The 19,680-nt window shown below is 35.4% G+C and overlaps 1 protein-coding gene across 1 annotated transcript in view; it reads right to left on the minus strand.

Moving 5' to 3' along the window:
* CCDC102B (coiled-coil domain containing 102B) overlaps nt 1-19,680 on the minus strand; it is a 192,316-nt gene that overhangs the window by 140,145 nt on the left and 32,491 nt on the right. Inside the window, 1 exon segment of the mRNA XM_021686250.1 lies at nt 9,314-9,430. Within this exon segment, the coding sequence (XP_021541925.1) occupies nt 9,314-9,430 (117 nt within the window).

Here is a 19,680-nt window from a genome sequence, read left to right on the forward strand (position 1 = left end):
CACAGCAGGGATGTCCACTATCACCACTGCTATTCAACATAGTATTGGAAGTCCTAGCCACAGCAATCAGACAACAAAAAGAAGTAAAAGGCATCCAAATCAGCAAAGAAGAAGTGAAACTCACTTTTTGCAGATGATATGATACTTTATGTGGAAAACCCAAAAGATTTCACCCCAAAACTGCTGGAACTCATACAGAATTCAGTAAAGTGGCAGGATATAAAATCAGTGCACAGAAATCAGTGGCATTTCTATACACCAACAACAAGACAGAAGAAAGAGAAATTTTGCACCCAAAACCATAAGATACCTAAGAATAAATCTAACCAAAGAGGCAAAGAATCTGTACTCAGAAAACTACAGAATACTAATGAAAGAAATTGAGGAAGACACAAAGAAATGGAAAAACGTTCCATGCTCATGGATTGGAAGAACAAATATTGTGAAAATGTCAATGCTACCTAGAGCAATCTACACATTTAATGCAATCCCTATCAAAATACCATCAGCTTCTCAAAGAAATGAAACAAATAATCCTAAAATTTGTAAGGAACCAACCAGAAAAGACCCCGAATAGCCAGAGGAATGTTGAAAAAGAAAAGCAATGCTGGTGGCATCACAATTCCAGACTTCAAGCTCTATTACAAAGCTGTCATCATCAAAACAGTATGGTACTGGCACAAAAACAGACACAGATCAATGGAACAGAATAGAGAGCCCAGAAATGGACCCTCAACTCTATGGTCAACTCATCTTCGACAAAGCAGGAAAGAATGTCCAATGGAAAAAAGACAGTCTCTTCAACAAATGGTGTTGGGAAAATTAGACAGTCACATGCAAAAGAATGAAACTGGACCATTTCCTTACACGACAGACAAAAATAGACTCAAAATGGATGCAAGAAAGACCTAAATGTGAGAGAGGAATCCATCAAAATCCTTGAGGAGAACACAGGCAGCAACCTCTTCGACCTCAGCCGCAGCAACTTCTTCCTAGAAACATCGCGAAGGCAAGGGAAGTAAGGGCAAAAATGAACTATTGGGACTTCACCAAGATAAAAAGCTTTTGCACAGCAAAAGAAACAGTCAACAAAACCAAAAGACAACAACAGAATGGGTGAAGATATTTGCAAATGACAAATCAGATAAAGGGCTAGTATCCACCATCTATAAAGAACTTATCAAACTCAACACCCAAAGAAAAAATAATCCAATCAAGAAATGGGCAGAAGACATGACCAGACATTTCTGCAAAGAAGACATCCAAATGGCCAACAGACACATAAAAAAGTGCTCAACATCACTCAGCATCAGGGAAGTCCAAATCAAAACCTCAATGAGATACCACCTCACACCAGTCATAATGGCTAAAATTAACAAGTCAGGAAACGACAGATGTTGGTGAGGATGCGGAGAAAGGGAAACCCTGCTACAGTTTTGGTGGGAATGCAAGCTGGTGCAGCCACTCTGGAAAACAGCATGGAAGTTTCCCAAAAAGTTGAGAATAGAGCTACCCTACGACCCAGCAATTGCACTACTGGGTATTTACCCCAAAGATACAAATGTAGTGATCCGACAGGGCACGTGTACCCCAATGTTTATAGCAGCAATGTCTACAACAGCCAAACTATGGAAAGAGCCTAGATGTCCATCAACAGATGAATGGATAAAGAAGAGGTGGTTTATATATATAACATGGACTATTATGCAGCCATCAAAAAAATGAAATCTTGCCATTTGCAACGACGTGGATGGAACTAGAGGCTATTATGCTAAGCGAAATAAGTCATTCAGAGAAAGACAAGTATCATATGATCTCACTGATATGAGGAATTTGAGATTCCTCATATCAGTGAGGGGATCACAGGGGAAGGGAGGGAAAAATGAAAGAAGAGGAAAACAGAGAGGGAGACAAACCATAAAGAGACTCTTAATCTTTTCTAAGGGAAACATTTTGAGGATGATAATGGGAAAGTTCTAAATCAAATACCACTAATCTAAAATAGAATATTTCTCTTTATTAGAGATTTGAATCCTTGTTACATGCAACTATACTCTAGCAGTCTTAGTAAAACAGTTTTGAATTTGAAGCATTGAGAGTAATAATGGATAAGATTATATGATGTAAATAAGCATGCCAATATGAATTTGCCAAGCCCACTTGCTGCCCTTATGGAAAGCAGTAAGCTGGATGTTGAAAGAAATGTACAGAAATGATGGGCCAAAGGGCCCAGAAAAGTCTCAAATATATGTGTATACACCCCAAAGAGGACACGACCTGGAGGGCATCAGATTGGAAGCTGTAGGCACGTCATCAAGAAAGCACTAGGTGACGGGGGGTTGGCAGTTTTATTAATGCAGTCTCTCTTCTATTCCCACACAGACTGCTTTCTATCCAATAGAATACAATAAGGAACTTATGGGTAAGAAAAAAATCTCAGATTGTAATTAAATCATCAATCAAATTTAGCTAAAAAGCTTTCTGAACTGCCTGGCCACCAGGAAAAACTACTGCGGATGGGGTATTTGCACAAAGGAGTTTTAAATTCTTCAGCCTGCCCTACATAATTCTAAACCTTTTTTGAAAAAAAAAAATCTATATTTAAGGCACCTAATACTTCCTGGGTAAATCATCACAGACTTTCATCTGTTATTCAATTTTTATATTTATCAGTTTTCTGTAAATGCAAGACAAATGACAGTTTTGGTCTTGGATAATTAGATTATTTAGACTTTTATCTGTCTAAAAAAAAAACCAGAATGCATATCCATGTGTGACAGTTTAATTTTCAGTTTGCCCAGAATATTATTTTTCTCTAATGGCTTACTCAGATACAATATCTCTTTAGAGATTCTGTTTCCAGAACTTTGTCAATATAAACCCAAAATGTGCCAGAATGCTTAAATCCATATCACTAACAGACTTCTAAATTAACTTGCTTGCAACCATCAATATCCTGTTTCAAAATTATGTGATTATTTCTGATACATTTAGAGTATTCTCAGTAATCTAACTCACTTTGCTACAACGTGTAAAGTCAGTCAGAGGTATGAGTTACAAGAGATTTAAATCAATTTAGATTAACATCTTTTGTGGCGATCTCAGAAAATTAAATTATGATGGCATTGGATTTCTAATTATACAACTCCCTTCCAGTCAAAGATAATACTATTTAACCCTGTCAATAAATAAAATCCCAGGCATCTCTTCATTTAAAATTTATAACTAGGTCAACTCCCCCAGCATCGTGCAGATCTGCTATATAGCTTCCATACAGCTGAAAGCATGCACTTAGCTATAATGTATGAAGAATCCTACATCCCTCACTGAAGGCAGTTCTCTGAAGGCAGGTCCATTTCTATATCACACACCACTGAATTACTAGATCCTAGCACAGTAGGTACCACATAAAATATACAGAATTAAAGTTTGAATTAGAATTTAAGAAAGCACCTTGAAAATATTTTTTTCCTTTTTTTTTTAACATAGAACAAAAACATTTTTCTGCCCTCTGTATTTTCCCCCACCTTGCCACAAAAAATCTGGTGATGAATTGCTCCATTAGACTACGACAGTTACTCTTCTAGTGATCAAAATATTTTCCCAAATCAGTATAATTCCTGATATTTATTAAGAGGGAAAGGAGGAATTTTTTGCTTCAATGTTAATAGTCAATATTATAAAAAATGTTTCAACATATTCCTCTACTCAAAAGAAATGGTCTAAGTCTTTTACAGATCAGATCACCCTTTTTATCACATTATGTCCTGCTAATACTGGAGTCTTTCACTGTCTCACCTGATAACCCCTTCCCACCTGCGCTCTTTACTCGGCTAGCTGCCATTCCTACTGCATATCTCATTCTGGACATCCGCCTAAAGCTTCTATGTACTTACACAGGTCACTATACTTCACCTACCGACATACAGAACACACCGTACTTAACTGTCTGGGGTGTTGATTTGTTTCCCACCGTGGCCATCACTATGTCCATCACTCTCTCAGACCCTTAGTGCTTAATCCCAGTGCCAAGCACACTGGAGATGGCTGATAAGTACTTGTTGGTAAATGAATAAGATAATGAATGGATGAGCATGGGAACTATTTATTTTGTTATCTTGTTTTCTACTTCACTATTATTTCATTGTGCCTATGCAGAGAGAACAGAGACTCTGCTTGATGTTCACATTGAGAAAATTTTCCTTTGAAACCCTGATCAATAATATAACATCTGTGTATGAAAAATTTATGGTACAAAATGTTTATGTTTTATCTTGCATAAGCAAAATAAAGAGGGCTACTTATATAATCACTAGTTAAATTTAATATGTTACCCATCTGGGCCTTTTTTTCTCAATTAGGAAGCAGCATTTTAAAAGTGAATAAATAATGATATTTATTCTAGAGGCACCTGGGTGGCTCAGTCAGTTAAGCATCCAACTCTTGGTTTTAGCTCAGGTTGTGATCTCAGGGTCATGAGATGGGGCCTGCATGGGGCTCTCTGCTCAGTGTGGAGTCCGCTTGAGATTCTCTCTCTCCCTCTCCCTTTGTCCCTCTCCCCATTCAAGCTCTCGCTCTCTCTCAAAATAAATAAATAAAATCTTTTTTAAAAAATAAGACATTCTAAAAGAGAGAGAGATAAAAACAAATGAATATATTTGGTCCCTTCAATTTATATTACACTGCATTCAATTAGGATTAGGAAGAAAAATAATTTTAAGAGTTTGTTTGGTACCACGTGGAAAGATTTTAACCTTAATGAAGTATCAGAGACACTATGTGTCAACAGCAGAACACTAAGCAAGAGCTACTGTGGATAATTCACTAATATCAGAAAGGGAGATGTAAAATAAGGGACCAGAATATATCTTCAGAGTTTTTAGTTGTACTTATTGGGCTAAATAGGGAAAAGTATGCTGACTTCATCTTTCTAAAGTGCAAAAGAAATAGGATGTAAATGTGTGGATAGGTGAGAAAAGAACAATCCACAAATAAGAAATAAGAAAATAAGAAATCAAAATTCCTGGGGTACCTGGGTGGCTCAGATGGTCAAGCGTCTGCCTTCAGCTTGGGTCATGATCCCAGGGTCCTGGGATCGAGCCCCACATTGGGCTCCTGGCTCAGCAGGGAGCCTGCTTCTCCCTCTCCCTTTGCCTCTCCCCCTGCTCATGCTCTCTCTCTCTCTGTATCTCTGTCTCAAATGAATAAATAAAATCTTTAAAAAAAATCACCTAGATTTTTACTCATGTTTCTTTCTAAAAAAAAGAAATCAAAATTCCTAAAAGTTTGAAACTGAAATGTTGGCAATATGTTTTTTAGAACAATACAGGATAAAACAGTTATTCTCCCTTGGATTAATGTGTATACCAAAAATGTTGGCCTAAAAAAAAAATGTAAAAGGAGTGTTTCCTGATTATGGGCTTGCTTTCAAGCAGCAACCAGACTGTAGAAAGAAGTAATGATTTCTTGACTCAGAATGCCAGTTAATTTCCATTCTAAACAAACTTTTCATTTCCAATTTGAAGGGCCTTGGTCTTAAATATGGAGAACAGATGAAATGTATGTGTTACACATATGCATATACTGAGACCTATCCATTCACCCAGCGACTTGGTGCTCAGAGAATCCACCTCTTCAAACATGGGCCAGAAGACCCAATTATGTAAATACTCTGGGGCCTTTCTGTCAATGTTGCATTTCAAATTTCTTTGACCAAATTTCTACAATGAGAAGCTTACTTCTGGAAAAAAAAAAAAAAAGCAGATTAAGAAATAGGGTGAATACACTGGTCAAGTGAAAACAATACTATTATGGAATTGGTAAGTATTAGTAAAAGTTTAAAAGTTGCCTATCATAAATGGGGATCATCAATGTTAAAAAAATTGTGATGTTTGATATTAAAATACTGTTTTTTCCAATTCAAGCAATATTGTTGGAAATTTGCTACATTTCTTCATTAAACTCTCAAGGTGATAGACCAGGTCAGCAATGTCAAAGACTCACTGCTGGCCCCATTTGATTTCTGGATTCAAACTCATGAGCTGGGTGGCCTTGGTAAGTGGCCTAACTTGCTGGCAATCTGAGTCTGAGTGTGCTCCTCTGAAAAACTGGAACTAAATGACAACATACATAAGAAATTATTTTAACAATGTTTGAGGTTATTTTGTAACCTAGAGCGAGGTAAATTCTCTAAGGCTCTTTCCTTTAAAAGTAGACAAAAATATATATAGATCATAAAACAAAAAAAGTAATAAAAAGAAGTATGTTAACTATACTGGAACTAAAATAAAAAACTTAATAAAAACAAAAACAAAATTAAAAAAGAATATATAGAGCATAAGAGCGTTGATATTAAATGAGATCTTATATTTTAATGGCCCAGCACTACAAATGTGACATATTTGAAGTTATCAGTAAATGGTAGCTATTATAATAGACATTACATCTGTAAAAACGAGCAAACAACTAGAAATTTATGTTTAGGTAAGTAAAATATAAATTAAAATTACCTTTTTGTCTATCAGTTACAGAAATATTAAAAATAATAATATATACTGTTGGCTATAGAATAATGAAATGAGAATGTGTGTGCACTTCAGGTAAGTGAGAATGTAAATTGATACAATTTTTCTAAAGGACAATTTGGCAATGTATATAAAAGATTTAAACAATAAACATTCTCTTGACAAGCCATACTAGGAATTTACTCTAAGCCATTTTAAATGTCCAAAGATGAACGTGTACATACAAACTGCAATATTGATTATATATCTTAAAAAAAACCTATTTTTATTTTTTATTTTTTTAAGATTTTATTTATTTGAGAGAGAGAGAGCAGAATCGAGGGGGGGAGCGGCAGAGAGAAAGGGAGAAGCAGACTCCCCTCTGAGCAGGGAGTCTCAGATGGGGCTCAATCCCAGGACCTTGGGATCATGACCTGAGCCGAAGGCAAACACTTAACTGACTGACCCACCCAGGCACTCCAAAAACCTGATACTTAAAAATAGGTTATACTTGAATTAAAGTATGGTACAATCACACAATGGCTTTTATGAAAACATATTACACATTATGATATGATTTTAGAGACCTAAACATAGCCAGTGTAAAAAAATAATGGCAACACAGAGTGATTATTTGTCTTCTTTTTTTTTTTTTAAGATTTTTTTTATTTATTTATTTGAGAGAGAATGAGAGAGAGCAAGCACATGAGAGGGGGGAGGGTCAGAGGGAGAAGCAGACTCCCTGCCGAGCAGGGAGCCCGATGCGGGACTCAATCCAGGGACTCCAGGATCATGACCTGAGCCGAAGGCAGTCGCTTAACCAACTGAGCCACCCAGGCGCCCCTGTTTTCTTTTCTAAGGAAAGAAAATAGCTTCTATCCTAATTTAAAACTGAAATGGACACATATATGCTCATATATCTCACACACACACACACACACACACACACACACACACAAGCTCATAAGAATCTCAATATTTTAGTTAATATTTTATTTGTTTTCTTTTGAACAAAGCTTTCTTTCTGAAATGTAATTCAATTGAATATACCACTTACGTGCACATAGTAAGACATAGCCAATTCATGTCTTTCATTTGCTTTCAGCTTTCAGTGCTCTATTAAGAATTTTTAAATCATAAAATCATATATCATAGTACTTGAGTGTCTTGTGGGAGATTACCTTTTGGTGGATTAAAGGTTTGAATCCTAATCTAAGAAACACAGTTGAGCTGTATCGATATGAAACACGTAATGCAAGGCCACATAATTAATAAATGAGTCTCTGAACTTTTTACTAAATCAAACTAAAAAATTGTACTTCAGCGATCCTATGTTGCTATGGCTCCCAGTGCATCTAAAAATGATGATTAAGATCATGTCCTCGGCTTTTCAGGAGAGTTATAATAAATATCCAGATGTGTCTTTCTCTGTTTTTACCTCTCACTGCTAGGGAAGCTTTTATACATGATGTGCAAAGCTTAATGTAAGATGTTCTCAGATCTCAGGACCAAGAAAAGGTGGCGCCTCTCCTGACGGTTTGATTCCTTTTAGAAAAGAGCCATCACACAAACCACTATTTTCCCTTTTGACCTAACTAGTAGGAAGAATTGTTTTGTTGAAACAAACATCAGCCTTTCTCTTCACGGATCTCTCCATATGCCTTTCCTCACCCACCACCCCTTTCTTCACGTGACTCGTGGAAGAGGGGGCAAGGAACAGCGCTGATGCAATCAGGAAGAGCTATTTCTCCTTAACAACTTAGTGGAACTCCCCAAATCAAGGCATGCTGCCTCTGACAAGTTTTCCCTTGCAATGTGTGACCTTTTCAAAAATCCCATGTGATGACTTTTATTATTCTTACTTCCATTATTTCAATCAATCTGTAAACTGAGACAGAGAGGCATAAGGAGTTGACCAGAATAAAGTAATCAGTAATGGAGCTGCTTCTGGCTCCAAAATCTATGATTTATGCATTTTCCACTGCACTATGTTCTTCTGATATAAAAATATACTATGGTGTGAGTTCAGTCTTTACAGATCTTTATAAAGAAGGAACCATCTAATACAAATATCCTTCCTCCCAGCCTGTATTTCCTGAATTGTTCCTATACATGGGTATCCAAGACATTCTTCCAGAATTATGATACAAAATAAGTAATTTATGATTTCCCACTTTTAGGGTACTAACATTATTTTCTATGCAGTGCAAATAATTCAATCCTCTATCTATAAGAACAATAATTCCCCCTTTATTAACATGACAGAGAAAACAGAATTTACAATCTGTGAAAATTCTTCTGGTGGTGATTGCGGTAGAAGTGTTGAAAATAAATGTTCCCACCATTTTACGTGCCATACCTAAGAAATGAATTAACTCACAAGAGTGAGGTCACCCGGCCTTGTCTCTCACTGTTGCTAGCTGCCAACAGCCGTGTTAATTCCATCAGAAACTGCATGTTACACATTTGTAAGTCATTGGTCCTTACGATAACTTAACACATTAGATCCAGCAGACGACTGAACCTTTAGTAAGTATTTACTCACAGTTAGAACTGTATTGGCTATAGGGTGGTGTTTTCATCAAATATTTTGTCTTTATAACAGTCAGATAATTCCGATCTAGTGATGAGTCAGTATCATCCCATAGCATTTTAAGTCATATATAAACTGATTATATTATTTTTGATTTTCAGTAGCATCCTTCTTCATAAAGTAACCAACGATGCTTCCGTTATACTTCTTAAAATAGTATATCACTTAATAATCTTCAGGTATGTTTTGGCATTATAATCTTTATCCAATATCTTACCTCAGCTCTTAACTGGTAGATCAGTCTATCCTTGCTGTTTTGAGATTTTGATTCTTCCTTTATATCTCCTGATAGTTCTTCCATTTCATTTTCAGGCTGACCAGGAATAATGTTAAACTGAAAAAAAAAAAAAAGGTTAAAATTATAATCACATGATGCTACAAAGGCTGGCTTCCAGGATAATCCACATTAGTCTTTCGTTTTGCTTTTAGTTTAGTTTAGTTTTTTGTTCGTTTGTTTTTTATGTGGATTCTGGCAGGTTTTATTGTTGCTGTGGTAATTAATGTAGTTAAACCATTTATTTCTTATATTGGAAAAATTCTCGGTTATTAGAAAACAAATCAGCAAATTTCCATAAATTCAAACTCATCAATTGAAAAAATTGGGCAAAATTTGGTTACCACAAAGAATCCTGGAAATTGAACAACTGGATTCTAAACAAATCCAATTAATACTGATCTTTTTTTTTTTTTAAAGATTTTATTTATTTATTTGACAGAGAGAGACACAGCGAGAGAGGGAACACAAGCAGGGGGAGAGGCAGAGGGAGAAGCAGACTCCCTGCTGAGCAGGGAGCCCGATGCGGGGCTCGATCCCAGGACCCTGGGACCATGACCTGAGCCAAAGGCAGACGCTTAACGACTGAGCCACCCAGGTGCCCCAATTAATACTGATCTTACAGTCTTGAATATCTGTAATACAGGACCCTTTGTAATCCTATTTAATGTCTATTTTTTATGAAGTCTAAGGAGTATATAGATTATAACAGAGGCAAACTTGGGCAATGGAAAAATACATCTATACAATGCTAGAACTGGTAAAAATATGTTTGTTAAAGATGCCAATAAATTAGCAGGAAAACAGGATAAATAAACTATGGCATATCCAGATAATGGAATATTATTCAGCACTAAAAAGCCAAGAAAAGACATGGAGGAAACTTAAATATATATTACTAAGTGAAAGAAGCCAATCTGAAAAGGCTATTAACTGTATAATTTTAATTATGTGACATCCTGGAAAAGGCAAAACCATGGAGACAATATAAAATCAGTGGTTTTCAGGGCTGCAGGGAGGAAGAGATGAATAGGTGGAGCACAGAGATTTTTAGGGCAGTGAAACTATTTGGTATATCACTGGTGGATACATGTCATTATACATTTGTCTAAACCCAGAGAATGCACAACACCAAGAGTACACGCTAAAGTAAACTATGGACAGTGATGTGTCAATGTAGGTTCATCATTTGTAACAAATGTACCACCATGGCGGAGGACACCGATAACAGAGAAGGGTGTGCTTAAGTGGAGACAGGGAGCATACGGGAAACGTATGTATCTTCCACTCAATTTTGCTGTGAATCTAAAACTGCTCTAAAAAATAGTCTACAAAAAGAAACATAGGAATGTGAGAAAAATACTGGAAATGCACAGTAATTTTTCCCCCTAGCTGTTCTTATAGTTTTCAGCAGAAACACAAATTTTGATAAACCCTATACAATGTGTAATACATACACATGTTTGTTTTGTTAACTTATATTTTCCCCTAAAATAAGTAGGTAAATATTTTCAGAATTTATATAATTTGTAAGTAATCCCACAATAAATTAGAAAATAAAAGCAAACATTATACTACCTATTTATCATTAAAAATTATTACTCATAACATTACCATTGTTAATAGTAATATTAAGTATGCACTAGTCTCTAGGAACTGGACTTGATACGTATTTCCTTAGTTAAAGGTAGGGTAATCCTGTGTTAGGTACTATCTTTACCTTAAAGGAAAATAAGCCGTATTTTTGCTAGGCTTAAGTAACTTCCCCAAATTCACAAAGCTAGTAACCGGAAGAAGCACATTTTAAGGATGTTCTTGCCAAATTCATTACCTGAGTTCTTAGTCATAAACCAGCAGCTAGCTACATCTATACTTATAAAGATAAAAGCCATCGTATAGCTTACTGGAAGGCAAAAAGCTTATAGCCACATGCTAGAAATGAACTACAATGGTGGTAGGGGGCTGATATGCCAAGTACAGAGAGGCTCCTTGTTCAGAGGTAGTAACATGGAAAACGCACCATGGAAGGCAAGTGTGGAACAGGACACAATACCATGGGGTTCAGCCAAAGTCTGTCTATGCATGTTTCACCCCACTTTGATGTAAAGACACAATGTGGCATTCATCTCTGGCTAAAATAAAATAAAGTCACTTTGCCAGAGAAAATAATGAATTGCAAGGATAAAATCAAAGCAATCAAAGCATCAGGTTTTGGTTTGAGTTCACCAAAGTAAAATCCAACTCATTCTGGTAATTCAATGCCCTTAGTTTAACTTCTGAAATCGTGACCATTAATTCTCAGGGAATCAGATCAATCAATAAGCTTTCTCACTGTCAAGAGGACTGCAATCAACGTTACCACTCAAAGGAGAGAGGAGGCAGGAAAATAAATTTTCATACATAACAGTATGGGAAATTCACACCAATTACCTAAAGTAATTCCATTTTCATTTTTCACTGACAGTGGAAAATCAAGGATCTCTGGACATATGAAGAAACCAAGAACATGAATAAAATAGCCAAGATTCAAAAACACAATGTCTGATAGAAAAAAAAAAGACAGATGAATGGTATATTTTAAGATATGAAAGAAAATGTTATTAAAAATATAATCATTATGTTTGGAAAAAATGAATATATATTGCACTCATAAATTAAGGACAGAACAATTTCAAAATTTCAAAGAATAAAAGAAACATTTTAAAATGTGTCTAGTAATCCCTTCCTTTAGAAAAGTTTGCTAAAAACATTGGAAAATAGAGTCAGAGGCTGAAGTGTCTCGAAGCTCAGTTCTTGGACCTGTTCGCTTGATGCATTCACTCCTTTGGACAGCTGATGTGCACCCACAGCAGTGCATACTAGTCAAAATTCTGACAATCTCCAAATGTCTAGTTCCATCCTGTAGGTCTCCTTTGACCTTCAGACCCAACATCCTACTTGTCACTTCTATAGGTATCCCAAACTTAACACATTACAAAGACAAATGAAGAACTCCCCTAAACCAGTTTCTCTGCCAGTCTTTGCCATTTCAGTAAGTACCAACTCTATCCTTCCCTTTGATCAGGCCAAAGATACTGGATTTATTTTTAACTCCTTTCTTTCTCTGACATATCATATCCAAACTAAAATCAAAATAATTCAGTTTTGCTTTCAAAATATATAATAAATCCAACCACTTCTCTACCTCTGACTACTACTGCCCTGATCAAATACCACCATGGTCTCTCACATCAGTTATTTTAATAGCTGCCATAATTTCTGCTTCTCCGTGTAGCTCTGTAGTCCCTTTCCCAAAAGAGCAGTCAAATAAAGCACTTTCAAAGTAATTCAAATCACGTAACTCTGCTGCTCAAATATTTCCAGTGGCCTCCCAATCCATTCAGAGTATAAGTCAAAGTCCTTATCATCTGCCTGGTCCCGGAACCCTTCAATGTTCTTCTTCTACTCCTACCCCTTATTCTATCAGTCACTCTGGCCTCCTCACTGTTCCTATACACTCCAGGCAGGAAACAGCAAAAAATAAAATAAAAACAGTAAATGAAATATTGTACAGTGAAGGCAACTGAAACAATATAACAGGAAAAAAAAACCTGATGGCCAAATTAATAAAACAACTATAATTTTCCCTATGAAAACTGGAGTTATTTTGATCATTTTAAAATTATACTTTGGACTCAAAATCACCTTAATTTTGCCACTTACCCTATTCAACCTCAGATTCAGATTAATGGAGTTATAACTAAAATCTAATTAGCAGCTGAAAAGTTGAAAGCTGTAGATGTGTAGATATTAAAGATTATTCATTTAGCAGAATTATGAAAGTCATCCACAGGTGATATATCACATTACTTAAATTGAAAGTGACAGAAATAGAAGGTACCTGAGGAAGTGAATGAGTCAGCATTAGAAAGCATTTTCCAAGTTCAGGTCCTTTTATTTAATAGTTATTTAAGTATAGTCTCTATAAGACTTTTTTTTTTCTGAAATTGCATCATAATTCCAAAATTCCTCTTTAAAATTCCTCTTTTCATACTGCAGTATTTGTGAAAGGTTAAACCAGGCAACTTGTCACATCTCTGACTTCAGAAATATTTGCCATAATTTGCTTCTGGAAAATTAGTAACACTATATGTAAATATTCATTCTCCTACATTCAAATTAGCATGGAGTGGAAAATCTTTTTGAAGATGATTCTGGAAAACAAAAATATTGTGTAATTTACAAATAAAAATATTTTCTTACTCAGATCAAGTACGAAAGGAAAATTTCATTTCAAAAATGGCACAAAAATATAATCTAATCTAACACACCCTGTTATTTTGATTTTGCCTCACATTTTATCCTTCAAAATAATCTAAAATGATTAGGTAGTTTATTGCTTATCCCAAAGATCTGGCCTTTGTGAAATATTGTGTTCAATATTTACGTCAATATTATTAATAATACAACACCAAACCCATAATTTCTCCCATAACTCTCAACAAATGATCTTGCAGCTTCATTCATGGAAAAGCAGAAAAGCTATACATAGGAAAGATCTTCAACTTCTTGTAATGCAATCTACAAATTTTCATGCATCTATACAAATCTTTCCTTTTTTCCTCTTGTTAAAGAACTTAAATACCCTTCCTAGAGTCAAACACTAATCATTCCATTTGCAGTCAGGATTTGGTACCTTTGGGGTACTTGGCTAAACTCATCTAAGAATTGTTCCTCTCCTGGCTTCACTTATTTGTGGAATTAAGGAATAGCATGGAGGACATTAGGAGAAGGAAGGGAAAAATGAAGGGGGGGAATTGGAGGGGGAGATGAACCATGAGAGATTATGGACTCTGAGAAACAAACTGAGGGTTTTGTGGGGGGGGGTAGGGGGGATGGGTTAGCCCAGTGATGGGTATTAAGGAGGGCACGTATTGCATGGAGTACTGGGTGTTATACACAAACAATGAATCATGGAACACTACATCAAAAACTAATGATGAACTGTATGGTGACTAACATAATAAAAAAAAAAATAGAATTTTTCCTCTCCTGGATTTTCAAGATCTCTTGGTTTCTCCGTCATCAACATTTAGTTGCTTATAGTTTCCATTTAGGTTGGAAAGCGAAGTTTGAGAGACCAAGTGTAGAAGATCCTCTCCCTTTCTCTCTCTCTCTCTTGCCCCACCCCCAACCTCTTTTCTGGTTTTGGAGTTTCCACTCCAGCTCTGTTTTCTCTTACTTTCAAGTGCCTTGGAAGACTGCTTACATTCACGTTTTCCCCATGTTCCCCTCTAACTCATTCCTCCATTGGCTTTTGCTACACCCATTCCCAATACTTCCCAACACACAATATTCAACCTTGTCCTTAACTTGAATCCTTGGCAGAAATTGATTATTGTTAACAGTGCCTTTGTTCAAGCACTCTTTTCTTCTGGTTCATGAGAAGAAAGATCTTCTTTCTTTGCAGTTTCCCTTTCTCTGTCTGCCTTACTTGGTCCTAATCCTCCAAACTGTCTTTTGTTTCTTTCAATATACCAACACTGGGGGATCCCATTTACTCCCATGACTTCCACCATCATCTCACTGTTCATTGTTCACATTTCTTTCTTGCACTCATAAATCCCAAATACCACAAAACATTCCTACCTCAAGCTCAGTATACTCAGTATTGAATACATTGTCATTTCCTCTCAGGTTTCTTTTCTTCATGATATTCCCTCTTTGGTGAAAGGCAACCCCATAGATAAGGTCAGAAATCCGTAACTTCTCCTTCTCTCTAACCCCCTAGCATCCCCATGCATTTCCAACATTCACTGAATCACCAAGCATCACAATTTCTTTCATTTGTATATTTCTCAACTCTCCATATCCCCCAAACAAACCTAGGACACCTGATTATTTCTTTCTGGATTACCATGGCCAATTCATAGAAGTTTCCTCAATAGCTGTACCCCCAAAATCTCTTCTTCACACTGAAAGTTGAGTCATTTTTTTGGTAATGTAATCAAACTGATGCTCGTTGACACACTGCAACGGCTCTTCCCATTGTCTTCATGTTGATGCATAAATGTATAATTTGCCTCTTGGAATAAGTATTGAATATAAAATAGTATGGAGTCTAAGGCCAAGGTGTTAGCAGTTAGGCAGGTTCTGGTGGCTATACCATACTCTTATGAAAGGTGAGGAAAGTAAGGAGGAAATGTGCCCAAATAGAAAGTGACTCAAAATGCAGTGGACCCAGGGATAGCTAACAACAAGGTTAAGGTTCCAAGTAATTTTAATTAACTCTAAGTGCACGGAGAAGCCTCCAAAATTTATCATAGCTACAAAAATTTTAGCCAAAATTATTTAAACTAAACTTTACCTAATTTCCTCCCTCAACCTTAAAGAATGGTTGTAAAGACACAAAACAATGTTTAACTATGATTAAAGCAAATTTTCTTCTATTCTCAAGTCAAAATAAAAATACTAAATAACTAATCTTAGTGGTGTTTAAACTGTTTTGCTCTCATGCTGGTGTATCCTTTACTTTTTTAAAAGATTTGACTAAATAGTGTATTTATTTAGATTCAAAAAATGAAACTTCTGCTGAATGTTAAATATTTTAAATAAAATGGTTGCATCACATCTTACTGAATCTTAACATCTAAAAATCACAGAAATGTGACACTATCATCTATTCAAAAATTTGCATTAATTTCTTGAATTTTTATTTCTATTCTACCTTGCCCAGATCATCATACTATAACATGTTTATACTTGAAAATGTTTCTACTCAATAAAATGCAATAAAAATGCATATATAAAATATGTATGTATATATTGCGACTGTAAGGTTCCAAATGTTAAAACGTTTCTTTGGATTGAATTATCTCTACAATTATTATGGGTACATGGTTGCTTAAAAACAAGACAAGATAGCACATATTGTGATAAGTAATTATTAAATATAAACTAATCATTTACTGGAAATGCATTTCTTAATGAGATGGAGAGATACATTTTTTCAATTAGCTTGTGTATCCATGGATGAAATTACTTATTGATAGAATGAAATAAGAATTATCATCAGTTTTCTATATTCTTTTTTTAAACGTAGGCACTAAGAAAGTTGATCACATGTTAATAGAAATGGAAGATGTTTTGTTATAGCAAAGGGATTACTTGTGTTGTTTTTTAATATCTTTTAAGTGACAAAGCCACTTTTGATCTTATATCAAAATTAATTTTTTATTATCTATAAACTGACCAACCTATTAGGTCCTATTCCAGTATTTCTGTGGAAAAGAAAATCACAAATGACTTGCAATGACAAAGGTTTTGTGATCCATTGATTAGTTGGTTTCTCAACACCAATATTTCAAAATATCTCTATATTTGGTACTCCTGCATTTTCCCCACTCTGGTAAAATGTTCTAAAATCACATTTGGGTTGGGAGATAAGCATGACTTTCATGAGAAGTGGATGGAGGGTAATGTGGGAAAAGAGAACTCACTTGAAAAGTACAAAGTTCTTTAGGCAAATGGATTTTTGAAGACCACATATGAAAGGTTGGGAATCTGAAGTTGAAATCCATATAACTATCCCGTGGGGACCTGTGGGAAGATGGCAGTGGTGTGGTGGTGGTAGTCCTTTTAGGGTCTGCAAACCTCTCCATGAAAACAGGCAGCAATGACAATAACAAAATTAAAACCTATGGAGGCCTACAGCAAAATGAGGTAACAAATTTTCCCTACAAACCCTAAGATACAGGTGTGTTAAGACAATCCACTCAGCTTCAAGAACTGCAGAGTAGCAGCATCTGTTTGAGAAAATTAAATGGAAGCAACATTCCCTGAGAACAGGAGAACCCCAAAATTGACAGCACACCTCCCCTAAAGTGTGTCAGGTCAATGTGAAAACAGTAGATGAAACTAAGGGAGTTTTACACATTCTAATTGGTGAGTGAGTGCAAGAGGCTCACACTGAAGTCCGAAGTGCAACAATCTATATCCTGTATGCTCTCAAAAACAAACAGACAAAACTTCCTTTAAAAACACATCCTAGGGGCACCTGGGTGGCTCAGTCAGTTAAGTGGCCTGACTCTTGATTTCAGCTCAGGTCATGATCTCAGGGTCATGGGATTGAGCCCCGCACTGGGTTCCCTATTCAGCATTGAGTCCACTTGAGATTCTCTCTCTCCCTCTCTCTCTGCCCCTGCTCTCTCTCTCTCCCAAATAAATAAATGAAATCTTAAAAAAAAAAAAAAACCTGAATGAACTAAAGCGGGAAATGCTGAGAATAGAATCAATATGAAAGGAAAAGTGGAAATAAAGGCAGAGTGATCCAGATAAATCAGTTAAGGAACAGTTTTTTTTTTTTTTGGAAAGGACAAGACAAAGTCATAAATTTAGGGCACTTTACACAAATACTGAGTAGTGAGCTCTAGGTGAAGCTAGAAAACACTTCTTCATCCACTCTCTTTCTATTGTAAGTACAAAAAAACCTAAATCTATGTAAGAATGAGTAACAGAAAAGGATCATAGTTGAATCATGTGTAATGTTATTATAACGACAAAAGAATGAGCAGAATGATGCTCTTACAATTAAAGTATGCTATAGATAATGAGAAAATTCTAGAAATACATAGCCACTAGAGAAAAAGAAAACAAGAGTCAAAGTTTTCACTGTGACCTAAACAAAAATAATAAAATTATATATAATATGAAAGAGCAACACACCCAGGAATTAGAGAAACTCAGAAATGTTATAGTACTAGGAAAAGAATTAGAAAGAAAAGAAAAAGTATTTCAGAATAAGCTCTAAGGAACATAAGAGCAAGTAAATGCAACAGATAATGTCTTAAGAGATAAGGTAAAAAGAAATAAGATGCTAAAAATCCGGAAGTAATCAAGATAAAATATTAAAAAGGATAACAGAAACTGACTGAGCAGAGTGACAAGGATGTAACATATTTATAAATTTTCCATTTTTTTCTACTAAAATTGCCTGAAATAGTGCCCTTCACTACAGCAATGCACTCATCCATACACAGACTGCGGTGTTAAGATATTTCCTGTTCTAAGAACCAGGAGTCTTTGAAGATGAGTCATGCCATTAAGTATATATCTTGCCTTGCCATAGAGTAAGTAAACTATAAAAGATTACTGGGATTTCATCAAATATTCTCAGTTGCTAATATAAAAACAAGTTTTGCTCTCTATATATGCTACCTTTTGAATATCATTAAGGATGATAAGTACAGGTACTATAAAAAACATCCAATAAGTTTAAATTCATGAATTTATAATAATACTTTAAAAACCTAATTTAATACTGGGCAATACTAGTGATCCAATTCATTATTTTGTAAATTGGTAAAGAAAGGGGAAAGTAATCTACCTTGTAACCCAACTATGTCTAAATGAACAAAATATTGTATGAGAGGAAGTTCTTTTCTTAAAAAAAATATATATTTTTTTATTTTTAAGTAATCTCTACACCCAATGTGGCACTTGAACTCACAACCCCAAGATCAAGAGTTGCACACTCTACCAACTGAGTCAGCCAGGTGCCCCAGAGAGGAAGTTTTTTTATTTAAATGTTCCAAATAGGGATACCTGGGGGGCTCAGCTGGCTAGGTGTCTGCCCTCTGCTCAGGTCATGATCCCAGGGTCCTGGGATGGAGCCCCACATCAGGCTCTCTGCTCAGCGGGGAGCCTGCTTCTCCCATTCCCTCTGCCTGCCGCTTCCCCTGCTTGTGCTCATTCTCTCTGGGTCAAAAAAATAAATAAAATCTTAAAAAAAGTTCCAAATAATAACTTCAAAAGAAATAATATAATTAGAATATCACAATTTTGCAACTCTTAATTAATGGAATGAGCATCAGTCTATCAGCACCACAAAGAAACAAATGAATACCATGTGCTTTCTAATGAAGAACATGTTATCTAGGAGACAGTCTTGAAACTGAATCAAATCATACCTCCTGATCCAACTAACATTTAATAGGAAATACAGAAGACAGAGTAACATATTAAACCATATAATGTATAAATGCAATCTACAGAATCCAGAATAGAATCCTAAAAGATAAATAACTTATTTTTTAAAAAATAAGCAAATTATAAGAAGGAAAAAAAAAGAAAAAGTTGCACAAAAAAACACCTACATATTAAAGTGCACTTAAAAAGACATTCAATTAAAATGCCTAAGCTTTATTTGATTTTTGATTCAAATAAGTAAACTGTGAAAATAAAATTGACATTTCTTAGAAAATTGGAAATTTGAACACCAAATATTTGATATTAGCAAATTATTGTTAATTTTTTAGGTTTCAAAATGGTAT

This window comes from Neomonachus schauinslandi, chromosome 14 (assembly GCF_002201575.2).
Source record: "Neomonachus schauinslandi chromosome 14, ASM220157v2, whole genome shotgun sequence".
In the NCBI taxonomy this organism is placed as follows: Eukaryota; Metazoa; Chordata; class Mammalia; order Carnivora; family Phocidae; genus Neomonachus; species Neomonachus schauinslandi.